Raw genomic sequence first — 13527 nt, forward strand, 5'->3', positions numbered from 1 at the left:
TAAGAATGGAAAACCTTAACTTTGTGTAGGTTTTTTTTAATCCAAGAAACCCTTTTTGATTATAGAGTTGGCACAAACTTGTAAGAGTCAAGACAGTTTACTTATATAGTGAAGTATAAAGCTACCCCATTTTGTGTTTCTCCCATCACCAATCAATTTTTAAGAACTAAATTTTTATTTATTTTACTACATGCAGATGGATCCATCTCTAGACACAAATAGTATTATCAGGATTGCAAGAACATTAATCTTAATGCTCAAGCGTCATTCCTTAATTTACCTAAAATAAAAACAAATTAAAATGAATATATTCGGTATGGCTCACCTTTTAACACAGGCTTCTATCATATCACTTGCCATGAGTTTCAGTCGTTGCTCCAGATGGTTGGCAAATTCTGTTTCTGGCCAGTGGAGATCATGGATAAACTCTTGCAGAGCATCCAACTTCCAGAACAAATCTTCTGAAGTTGCTGAACCATTTCTATGTGATAAAGTCTAAATGTTACTTTATATCCAAAGGTATAACTACAAACAGATAGTAAAAAGGATTGCACTACAGATGAGCTAAAAAAATCTTTAAAAATTAAAAATATTATGTATTGAATAACTTAAACTTTGGGTTACCAGATTGATTAATCACAAATATACTAAACATAAAATGTAGGTTATTATTGTTATTATTATTATTCATAATAATAGTAATTGTTATTATTATAAAAATAACATTTAAATTATGAAATTAAAAATGTAATTATGAAATTAAAAATCTGAAAAAATGTTCTACTTACATGACAGCTTTAACCCCTTTACGACCGCCGATACGCTTTTTAACGGCGGCATATTAGGGTACTTTTTCCGATCCGCCGCTTTTTAACGGCGGTCGGAAAAAAGGGTCTAGCGCCCCCCAGAGTCGGAAAATTTCCGGGGTCTCAGCTGCCGGGGGTAGCTGAGACCCTGGAGATCATGATTCTGGCCGGTTTTTCCGGTCCCCGCTCACCTGATGACCGGTATACACCGTATACCGATGATCAGGTTACAGTAAATGACCGCGCCGGTAAAAAATGATTTATCTCCCATCTGGCATGATCAAACATGCCAGATGGGAGATACATCTTTTTCCCGGTTCCCTCCGGTCCCCTCGGTATCCCCAAAGTGCCCCCCCCCGACCCCCAACCCCCTCCCGAAAATCCAAGATGGCCGCGCGCACCGGCGATCACAGCAGCGCGCCGGCCGCATTTCCCCCTTTCCTATGATTTCTGTCGCATGTGCCATCACACATGCGACAAAAACCTGCTCCCCAGGCCCTGCCGGGTCCCCCGCTATCCCCCCCGGTGTTCCCCGGTGTCATACATACCTGTCGGAGCCCTGATCCCCCGCGGCCCCCTCCTCCGGCTCCTTCACAGCAGACGCCGGTCACATGTGCAGAGCGCGGCTGACAGCTTCCTGTGTTCAGGACGCTGGCTGCTGCTGCTGCTGCTGCTGCTGCACGGAGTCTGCAGCTGTGACCTGGGGAGAGTGGGTGCAGATTCTTTGCACCCACTCTCCTGAAATGGAGGGTCTGCCCTCCTAGAAAATGGGGGATACGTTCCCTGAACGTGTCCCCCATATTCTAGAAGGTCCAGAGTCGACGTGGGACGTCCAAATGGATTACAGCGGATTTTTTTTTTCTTTTCTTTTCAATAAATTGGTCAATCAGGGAATGTTTTGGGGAGTGTTTTTTCAAATAAATTTTTTTTTGTTGTCAATTTTTTTTTTTATTACTGTCAATTAGTTATGTCGGGTATCTGATAGACGCCGTGACATAACTAATTGCTGGGCTTGATGCCAGGTGACATTACACACCTGGTATCAACCCCATTTATTACCCCGTTAGCCAACGCACCAGGGCGCGGGATGAGCTGGGGCGAAGCGCCAGAATTGGCGCATCTAATGGATGCGCCACTTCTGGGGCGGCTGCGGCCTGCTATTTTTAGGCTGGGAAGAGTCCAATAACCATGGCTCTTCCCATCCTGAGAATACCAGACCCCAGCTGTCAGCTTCACCTTGGCTGGTGATCTAATTTGGGGGGACCCCACGTTTGTTTTTTTTTTTAATTATTTATAAATAATTAAAAAAAAAAAGAAACAGCTTTGGGAGCCCTCCAAATTGATCACCAGCCAAGGTGAAGCTGTCAGCTGTGGTTTGCAGGCTACAGCTGTCTGCTTTACCCTAGCTGGCTATCAAAAATAGGGGGGACCCCACGTCATTTATTTTAATTATTTTTTTTTCTTTTTGGGCTAAATACAAGGCTAGGCACCCTTTAGTGCCACATGAAAGGCACTAAAGGGCGCCAGCTTAGAATATGCAGGGGGGTGGGACGTTATATATGTTTGACATCTATCCATTCATCCATTGTAGCATTTTAGGCTATGTGCCCACAATCAGGGTTTGCAGCGTTTTGGACGCAGAGTGTTTTCCCTGCGTCCATAACGCTGCGTTGTGCAGTAGAAGCACAGTGGAAGGATTTTTAGAAATCCCATGCCCACTGTGCTTCTTTTCTCCGCAGCATAAAAGGACCTGTGGCGCAGCTTCCCGAGCCTCAGCATGTCAATTTATGCTGCGGAGATGAGTGTGCTCTGCAGGTAGCATAGAGCTCCACAGCAGCCTGAACCCAAATCGTGGGCATGGGCAGCTGCGTTCTCCGGTGGACAACACTCACATCTCTGCAGGAAGGCTGACACTGTGTACTGGACGCCGTGTCGCTGGATCATGGCCACATAGCCTAAAAGAGAGATATTTGTTGCTACAGCAACATTTTTGTGAAGTACCTGTGGATTCAAAATGCTTACTATACTTCTGAATAAAATCCTTGAGGGGTCCAGTTTCCAAAATGGAGTCACTTGTGGGGGGTTTCTAATGTATAGGTACCCAAGAGGCCCTGCTAATGTGACATGGTGCGCGCAATTTATTTCAACTTTTCCAAAATTCAAATGGTGCTCCTTCCATTCCAAGCCCTCCCATATATCCAAACAGAGGTTTTTGGCCACATATGGGGTGTCCCTGCGCTCACAAGAAATTGGATAACAACCTGTGGGGTCCACGTCTTGTTGTTGCCTCTTGAAAAAGTGAGAAATGTGATGCTAAAGAAACATTTTTGTGAAAAAAATGAAAATTTTCAATATGGCAACCTAAGCTTATCAAATTTTGTGAAGTATTCGTGGATTCAAAATGCTCAATATACACCTAGATAAAAGCCTTGAGGTTTCTTGATTCCAGAATGGGGTCACTTGTGGGGGGCCTCCACTGTTTAGGCACTTTAGGGGCTTTCCAAATGCGACATAGCGTCCACTAATTATTCCAGCCAAATGTTCAGTCAAATTGCACTCCTTCCCTTCCAAGACCTGCCGTGTGCCCAAACAGTTGATTTCCACCACATATAAGATATCACCAAACTCAGGAGAAATTGCAGAATACATTTCATGGTGATTTTTTTCCTGTTACCCTTGTGAAAAAAAAGCTACCTGGTTGAAGTAACAATTTTGTGGTAAAATTTTATTTTTTTATTTTCATGGCTCAACGTTATAAACTTCTGTGAAGCACCTGGGGGTTCAGGGTACTCACCAAACATCTAGATAAATTCCTTGAGAGGCCTAGTTTCCAATATGGGGTCACTTGTGGTGGTTTTTTGCTGTTTACGTACCTTAGGGGTCCTCCAAATGCGACATGGTGCCCGCAATCTTTTTCAGCCAAATTTCCTTTCCAAAATTCAAATATTGCTCCTTTCGTTCCAAGCCCTCCCATTTGTCCAAACAAAGGTTTCAGACCACATGTGAGGTATCACCGCGCTCATAAAAAAGTGGGTAACAAACATTTGGGTCAAATTTTTGGAATTACCTCTTGAAAAAGTGAGAGAATTGATGCTAAAGCAACATTTTTGAGAAAAAAATTACAATTTTCAATATGACAAAGTAACGTTATCAAAATCTGTGAAGTACCTGTGGGTCCAAAATGCTCAGTATACCCCTCGATAGAAGCCTTAAGGGGTCTAGTTTCCAAAATGGGGTGACTTGAGGGGGGTTCCTGCTGTTTAGGTACCTTAGGGGATCTGTAAAAGCAACATGGTGCCCGCAATCTGTTTCAGCCAACTTTGCTTTCCAAAATTCAAATATTGCTCCTTTCATTCCAAGCCCTCCCATTTACCCAAACAAAGGTTTCTGACCACATGTGGGGTATCGGCGCGCTCATAAGAAAGTGGGTAACAAAGTGTGAGGTCCAATTTTTGGTGTTACCTCTTGAAAAAGTAAGAAAATTAGTGCTAAAGTAACATTTTTAGGTAAAATGTTAATTTTTATTTTTTTTCATTCCATATTACTTTAGTTCCTGTGAAGCACCTGAAGGGTTAATAAACTTCTTGAATGTGGTTTTGAGTACCTTGAGGGGTGCAGGTTTTAGAATGGTGTCACTTTTGGGTATTTTCTGTCACCCAGGCCTCTCAAAGTCACATCAAATGTGATGTGGTCCCTAAAAAAATGGTTTTGTAAATTTTGTTGAAAAAATGGGAAATTGCTGATGAACTTTGAACCCTTCTAACTTCCTAACCCCAAAAAATTTTGTTTCAAAAATTGCGCTGATCTAAAGTAGACAAGTGGGAAATGTTATTTATTAACTATTTTGTGTGACATAGCTCTCCGGTTTATGGGCATAAAAATTAAAAGTTTGAAACTTGCAAAATTTTTAATTTTTTTGTCAAATTTCAGATTTTTTCACAAATAAAATAAAAAAATATCATCCTAAATTTACCTCTAACATGAAGCCCAATATGTCACGAAAAAACAATCTCAGAATCACCGGGATCCATTGAAGCGTTCCAGAGTTATAACCTTATAAAGTGACACTGGTCAAAATTGCAAAAAATGGCCTGGGCATTAAGTACAAATCTGGCTTCGTCCTTAAGGGGTTAAAGTATGTTTTCTAATTTTGCTGTGAATTTGCAACATATTTCACTGCTTTTATTGCAAGAGGTAAGATCAGCAATTAATTTCACCCAAAGAATTAACATACACAGGTGTAAATTTTTTCCCAGAAATTTTCCTTAAAGAGGTTGACCAGGCTTAAATGACATGTCTGCAGTCACTTGATGTGTCACTCTATGTGACTGCAGACTTGTGAATCCTCAAACAGCATGCACTGTTAGGATTCTCCGGTGTCAGAGCCGGGAACAGCGGTCACGTGATCACAAGAACGCGATATGGAAACTCCTCACCAGAATCACACTAGATGCAAATGTATTATGCAATCCTGGCAACAGTCTACTCAGATTCTGGCCAGGAGTCTGGATATCACTTACCAGCTCTGACACCAGAGAATCCTCATAGTGCACAGTGCATGCGATATGAGGATTCACAGGTTTGCAGTCACATAGAGTGATACATAAAGTGACTGCAGGGGACAACCTTTTTAAGGTGTAGATGAGATCTGTTATATTATGCTGCAATTTCACTGTGGAAAATCGATAGCAAAATGCACGCAAATGGCAAGCAAAAAAATGTTGTGTGATCGCTGGAAATTATTGTATTATATATTAATTTATGCTTTTTTTTTTAACACCGAGTAGAAAAAATATTTTAATCAATGTTACTGTGGTATATTATGTTGACTTTGTTTTCATTTTTTTGCTATTTGAACTAATAACTACTGTCAGAGACCTATCACTATCCTATACAGGCATGTGCATACAGTAGTGTCTTGTCCAATCTGGAGCACCACTCCAGCACCGGAGGTGACAAATCAATACAAATCTATGGGAACCTTCTTTTGGCTGTCATAGACATGTATTGGGGGCTTCTGATGTCACGTCTGATTTCCGGCCAGTGAGAAGATACAGTCACAAGATGGTGCAGCAGGAGCGAAGTGGCGCTAAAAAAGCATGAAAACGCCTGAGGGAGAGTATGAGACAGTGGGCTTACATTTAAAGTGCCACTCCAGCGCTGAAGGAAAAAAACAAACCTGCTGGAGTGGCTTAAAGTGTTGTACAGCGTTATCTATCTTCATATTGTGGAAAAAATAGGTCCCCTGTTGAAGATGAACCCAAATAAGGGTCAATGCATAATGACATGATGTGGAGATGAGACAGCTAAGCCCATAACTGAGTTGACAATGTCCTGAAGATGATGTAAAGAACTCAGATTCTGCAACTATCTTTATCAAAATTTCTGTTTTAGGGAAAGAATAAGGTTTTTCTTGAAAGAAAGTAGCCTCTACTTTCTTACGTTGCTCTAGAAAGTAAGAAAAAACCTCATCATAACCTGCATGCATGGACCCAGCTATACCAAAACAAAACATACCGTATTTTCCGGCGTATAAGACGACTGGGCGTATAAGATGACCCCCAACTTTTCCAGTTAAAATATAGAGTTTGGGATATATCGTATATACTCGAGTGTAAGTCGACCTGAGTAATGTGCCCATTGTTTAGTGAAATCCCCTGCTGTAATGTCCCGTGTAGTAATGAACCCATTGTTTAATAATGCCCTCCAGCTGTAATGTCCCCATTGTATAGTAATGTGCCCTGTCCTTAATGTCCCATGCAGTAGTCTCCATTGTTTAATAATGTCCTCCTGCTGCTTCCCTTCTGTCCCCTATGTGCCGTTGTTTACACACAATAAAAAATATTCTCACCTCTCCTCTGTGCCCGCACTGCCTCCAGCTGTTTCTTGCAGTCCGCAGACAGACTCCTCCCTGATAGCGTGAACGGAGTAGCTGCTGCAGGATGTCGTCATGGCTTTACTACAGTTGAATACTTCCCGGTGCCACAAAGCATTCAACTGCAGTAAAGCGCGTCCAATACACAGGGCCACCGCTACTGTCAGTGGTTTACTGCAGTTGAATGTTTTGTGGCGCCGTAAAGTATTCAACTGTAGTAAAGCCATGACGACATCCTGCAGCGGCCGCTCGGTGCACGGACACTATCACGGAGTAGTCTGTGTGCCTGTGGTCTGCAAGAAACAGCTGGAGGCAGCACGGGCACGGAGGACAGGTGAGAATATCTTTTATTGTGTGTAAAGCCATGCGACACCTGGTGTAAAAGACGACCCCCGAGTTTTGAGAAGATTTTCAGGGGTTAAAAAGTCGTCTTATATGCCGGAAAATACGGTACATAAGATTCAACAGTGAGAACCTACAAAATGTAAAAGCAATAATAATGTAAGGTTTTCTCTTTCAATAAAAAAAAGAATGATTCTATTATTCAGCATTATTCCAGGGCTATCAGTCAATGCCAGAATGAATATCTAGAACATCTTGGAAAAGTTTACACATTTAATGGCAGCTTTGAGGACAAAGGTTCTAACCCTGAGCAAACTATGGCATTCTAGGCTGATTTATATATATCCAGACAAGGAGCCTCATGGTTATACCTTAAGGCCACTTTACACACAGAGATAAATCTTTGGCAGATCTGTGGTTGCAGTGAAATTGTGGACAATCAGTGCCAGGTTTGTGGCTGTGTACAAATGGAACAATATGTCCATGATTTCGCTGCAACCACAGATCTGCCAAAGATTTATCTCTATCTGTAAAGTGGCCTTTAGAGTTTCATGTAGGTTATACTGGTAAAGGGTATAAATTAACCCTTCAGAATGGCCAAGAGACTGCACACTCCAAAAACATGTAATTAAACAAAGGCAAAGGAGTTTTTTCGTGCAATTAGAATAATAAAAAATAGAAAATACATATGTAGAAAGGACATTTAAAGCAAAAGATTAGGGAATAAATACCGGGGTCCCATAAACCACAATTGTAGACATAATGCAGTTAATAAGATAAGGTTTACAAAAACCCAAATCATTAAAAACAAAAGTAAGGCACCAATTATAGCTTGTGGGCATAGCCCTCGTCCACCCAAGTCTCACCCAATGAGAGGCATAGTTAATCACACAGGTCTGCAATGGTTAATTTGTTTGAAAAGTAAGAGGTGCCTTTTTTATACTTTCAATTACAAAAACTCGGTATATTTTTTTTATTTTAACTTTTTTTATTAAATTCCGTCATGTACAGTTTTTTTTTCACAAACACTAACTCCATACGTTTTTTTTCTTGCACCATACTTTGACCCATGTGTGGGACCTTTTGTGGATGATTTTGGTTTCATTAAGTTAGAAATTAATGGACACTGTGCTGCAATTGGCTGCTCTGGTAAGAGAAGATTTTCTTCTTTTTGGAGGGGGGGGCAGAGTTCATAAGATTGTAGTGGTGCACTTACCATGATTTATTTCAGTATTTAGTGGTTATGTGGATTAAATGTCTGTTTCTAAATCAAAATATCTACAAGGGGATGTTTTCATTTACCCGACAACTTTTGCTACATTTGCGGTTGTTTTATAGTGAAGAAACAACAAAGGAACATTACATTAAACGTACTGCGGTGTAAAACTAGGTGAGCGGAACAAGTCGTGGGCTTGATATGTAGTGTGTTCTGTTTATGCAGAATTACAACAGTCATCTAGAGGGAAGAAAGAGAGCTTTTGTTGTGGTGTGCCTATGATCTGGAGGAACCACAAAATCATAGTAATGACTGCTACTTTTGTACGTGCAAAGTGGAGGGATTAAACATTAAAAATAAAAAATAAATTATGTACCAGACCCTCCGTCAGAGATTCTTCCTATGTCTCATGGTCAAGGAATACCTGTCCCTTCACCTCCAGAGAAACTTGAAGATATACCTGATTCAGAACATGAAGAGCAGGATTCTGACGAAGACTTTCACGTTAGTCTCAACAAGCCACAGCTTTTTTAACAGCTCAAATTAAATTATGTAGTCAGGGACTTAGACCTTCCTAAACATTCTGCAGAACTTTTATGCGGGCTTTACACGAGACGACAGATCGTGCGATGCATCGTCGGGGTCACGGCTTTTGTGACGCACATCCGACATCGTACACGACGTCGTCTCGTGTAACATCTCCTAGCGACGCAGTATCGCTCACAAATCGTGAGTCCTGTACTCGTCGCTAGGTTTCATAAAATTGTTTAATTAAAATGGCGGCAGTTGTTCATCGTTTCCGTGGCATCACACATTGCTCCGTGTGACACGGGAACGATGAACAGCAGCTTACCTGCCTCCCACCGGCTATGTGGAAGGAAGAAGGTGGGTGGGATGTTTACATCCCGCTCATCTCCGCCCCTCCGCTTCTATTGGCCGGCTGCCGTGTGACGTCGCTGTGACGCTGAACGTCCCTCCCACTCCAGGAAGTGGACATTCGTCGCCCACAGCGAGGTCGTCCGGAAGGTAAGTACGTGTGATGGGTGTTAAACGAGTTTGTGCGCCACGGGCAACATATTGCCCGTGACGAGAAAACGACGGGGGCGGGTACGATCGATCGTGCTATCGCACAATCGGTCGTCTCGTGTAAAGCAGGCTTTAGGCTCTAGACCAGTGTTTCCCAAACTCCAGTCCTCATGGCCCCCAACAAGTCATGTTTTCAGGATTTCCTTACTATTGAACAGGTGATGGAATCATTATCAAGACATCACCTGTGCTATATTAAGGAAATCCTGAAAACATGACCTGTTGGGGGTTGTGAGGACTGGAGTTTGGGAACCACTACTCTAGACTAAAGGAAAAGAACCTGCTAGCTCCTGGTACCTGTTTTTCATGGTACAGAAGCAGAGAAGACTGTGTTCTAGTGTATTGCAGCGATGTTTCTGGGCTGATGGAAAAAATTAACAGCGTACAATGTGAACAAAAAGGGAATCTTTCTTGATTCATTAAAAAAAAAAGTCTTAAAACTATGCTATTGCACAATGGCAGCAAGTATACTTCAGTGCCTGAGGGCAGTCTGCACACCTGAAGGAAAGCTATGAAAATTTAGACTTTATTCTCAAGAAACCTAACGACGAGGATCAAGGATGGTCAATATGTGGTGATTTGAAAGGGATCTGTTTGCTCCTTGGGCAGCAAGGAAAAAAGAGAAAATACATATGCTTTTTTTTGTGAATGGGACAGCATGGATAGGACTCATCACTGGAGACAAATTGTTGGCAAACAAGAACATCTTTGCAACCTGGAATTAAAAACATAGTTGCAGAAAGTTTAGTTGATCCCACTAAATTTGTCATGTCACCACAACACATTAAGTAGTGACTGATGAAGCAGTTTGTTAAAGCTCTACCAAACGGAGAGACTGTTCAGTACTTTTCAGGGACATTTTAAAGCAAAGCTGAAGGAAGCCATTTTTTGTGAGTCCAAATATTCGGAAATTCACAAAGGACAATGTGTTTTAAACAAAAATGAAAGCTGTTGAGAAAAGAGCTTGGGATTGTTTTAAAGAAGTCATGAAGAATTATCTTGGTAACAACAAAGAACCAAAATTTATCTCCATTGTGAAGAACATGCTGAAATGTTTCAATGCCTTGGGTTGTCCGATGAATTTGAAGTTAAATTTTTTACATTCCCGTTTAGGCTACTTTTCTGAAAAGCTTGGTGCTGTTATTGAAGAGCAAGGAGAAAGATTTCATGGGGATATCAAGGGGATGGAATGATTATACCAAGGTGGATGGAACATGGAACATGATGGGGGATGACTCCTGAATGCTTCACAAAGAAGATCCGCAGGTTTACTATAACAGAAAAGGTATCAAGAAAAGCTAAGAAGAGAAAAGGAAAAGGCGTAAAAATGTATTTCCAATAAAGTTGCAGAATGAGTGTTCAATACATTTTTATACATAATATTGTGTACATTTTTGACTACAATAAAGATTTTTCTTGTTCATCTCGCTTGTGTGTAATTTCACGAGGATGTTGAGAAAAATCTATATGTGATAGTTAAAAATAGAAGGTTTTTTTTTTTTAATCAAGACATAACAAAACATACAAATCACTCATTGGATTTGAAACCCAAACTTTGCATACCTGTGTTATTGTTACCACGACTTTTGCAAATGTCAGGGCATACCTATCAAATGACATTGTATTGATTAGCAACATAAGTAAAAAAAAGCTAGCTTGACTTGATTATTAAATCAGCTGATAATGCTGGGAAAAACTGTTGGAGGCCACGCAATGGGTTATGAGTTCATATACTTTTGTGGCCAATCGGACATTTCTCTTTGACAAAGTTAACTCTTCCTTCTGGGAAGATTGGTACATTTTGAAGTAACTGCAGTTATATCTCGTTATATCTGAAATTAACCAATATTTAGTTGGCATCACGAGGAGCTGGGGTGGGGGTGAGCAAATTGGGCATTTACCTAGGGCTCCCATCCTCAAGAGAACCCCCAGTTACTGGAGGTGGGTAGCTTCTGGTACAGTTAAACACTGCAGTAGAGTAGGGAGATATGTTCTTTCCACTATCACTCTCCATTTTGTAGTCTACATTTTGGCAGGTGCACAGGACATACATGGTTCTATAATAATAACAGCAACCAGTGCCAAAGCAAAAATGACTTCATGATATCATCACGTCAATGTGTCCATGCTCTAACACTGGTGTTTAGTGAAACAGAGACCGATTAGTAGAGTTGCAGAAGCCCAGGCAAAAATGAATCAGAGCAAAAGTAAACAGTTTTGCAGGTTAAAAGATAAGTAAAGGTTCAGTTCTAGAGATGTTATTGAGATGCAGGTGCAATCCCTGCAGCCGCTCAGCATCTGCTTCACTCTCCCTGGAAGAAGAAGGAGGGTAGCGTGAAGCGGATGCTAACTGGCTGCAAGGATCACGTGACAATGTTGCGCGGTAACCGTGAGATCCTGTACCACTTGAACTATTGAGTGCAAATATTTTATTATTTTACAAGGGGAAAACGCACGGATTCAGGAGTTGTCCTAGTATTGGACAACAACCTTAACCCCTTCACCCCCGGCCACTAAAACACCCTAATGACCGGACCATTTTTTGCAATTCTGACCAGTGTCACTTTGACAGGTTATAACTCTGGAACGCTTCAACGGATCCTGGCGATTCGAAGACTGTTTTCTCGTGACATATTGTACTTCATGTCAGTGGTAAATTTAGGCTGATATTTTTTGCATTTATTTGTGAAAATGTAGGAAATTTTGCAAAAATTTTGAAATTTTCGCAATTTTCAAACTTTGAAAATGTATGCCTATAAATCTGAGAAATATGTCACACAAAAATAGTTACTAAATAAAATTTCCCACATGTCTACTTTACATCAGCGCAATTTTCGAAACAAATTTTTTTTTCATTAGAAGGTTAGAAGGGGTCAAAGTTAATCAGCAATTTCTCATTTTTCCAACAAAATTTACAAAAGAATTTTTTTTAGGGACCACATCACATTTGAGGTGACTTTGAGAGACCGAGGTGACAGAAAATACCCAAAAGTGACCCCATTCTAAAATCTGCACCCCTCACTCTGCTCAAAACCACATCCAAGAAGTTTATTAATCCTTTAGGTGCTTCACAGCAACCAAAGCAATGTGGAAGGAAAAAATGAAAATTTTACTTTTTAACACAAAAATGTTACTTTAGCCATAAAATTTTAATTTTCACAAGGGAGAAAAGAGAAAGTGCACCCTACAATTTATTGTGCATTTTCTCCTGAGTACGCTGATACACCATATGTGGTAAAAATCAATTGTTTGGGCGCACGGCAGAGTTCGAAAGGGAAGGAGCGCCATTTGAATTTTTGAACACAAAATTAGCTGCACTCATTAGCAGACACCATGTCGGGTTTGAAGACCCCCTGAGGTGCCTAAACAATTGAGTTCCCCCACAAGTGACCCCATTTTGGAAACTAGAGCCCTCAAATAATTTTTCTACATGTTTGGTGAGCACTTTGAACCTCTGGGGGCTTCACAGAAGTTTATAACGAGCCGTGAAAAGAAAAAACATTTTTTTTACCACAAAACTGTTGCTTCAACTAGGTAGCTTTTTTTTCACAAGGGTATCAGGAAAAAATGCACCATAACATGTATTGTGTATTTTCTCCTGAGTACGCAGATACCCCATATGTGGTGGAAATCAAATGTTTGGGCACACGGCAGGGCTCGGAAGGCAAGGAGCGCCATTTGAATTTTTGACTGCAAAATTAGCTGCACTCATTAGCGGACGCCATGTCGGGTTTGAGGACCCCCTGAAGTGCCTAAACAATGGAGCTACCCCACAAGTGACCCCATTTTGGAAACTAGAGCCCTCAAATAATTTTTCTAGATTTTTGGTGAGCACTTTGAACCCCTGGGGGCTTCACAGAAGTTTATAACGTTGAGCCGTGAAAAGAAAAAAAAAATTTTTTACCACAAAACGGTTGCTTCAACTAGGTAGCTTTTTTTTTTTTCACAAGGGTATCAGTAAAAAATGCACCATAAAATGTATTGTGCATTTTCTCCTGAGTACGCAAATATCTCATATGTGGTGGAAATCAAATGTTTGGGCACACGGGAGGACTCGGAAGGCAAAGAGCGCTATTTGAATTTTTGAGTGCAAAATAAGCTGCACTCATTAGCGGACGCCATGTCGGGTTTGAAGACCCCATGAGGTACCTAAACAATGGAGCTCCCCAAAAGTGACCTCATTTTGGAAACTAGAGCCCTCA

The 13527-nt window shown here is 41.0% G+C and overlaps 1 protein-coding gene across 16 annotated transcripts in view; it reads right to left on the reverse strand.

Annotated features, from left to right (window-relative positions):
- The window catches only part of CADPS2 (calcium dependent secretion activator 2), a 914362-nt gene that overhangs the window by 211766 nt on the left and 689069 nt on the right, over positions 1 to 13527 (reverse strand). For all 16 annotated transcript variants that reach the window (XM_075345069.1, XM_075345070.1, XM_075345068.1 and 13 more), the window contains one exon: positions 326 to 481. In XM_075345069.1, the coding sequence (XP_075201184.1) occupies positions 326 to 481 (156 nt within the window). The remainder of the gene's footprint in view (positions 1 to 325; positions 482 to 13527) is intronic.

Source organism: Anomaloglossus baeobatrachus, chromosome 4 (assembly GCF_048569485.1).
Source record: "Anomaloglossus baeobatrachus isolate aAnoBae1 chromosome 4, aAnoBae1.hap1, whole genome shotgun sequence".
Classification (NCBI taxonomy): Eukaryota; Metazoa; Chordata; class Amphibia; order Anura; family Aromobatidae; genus Anomaloglossus; species Anomaloglossus baeobatrachus.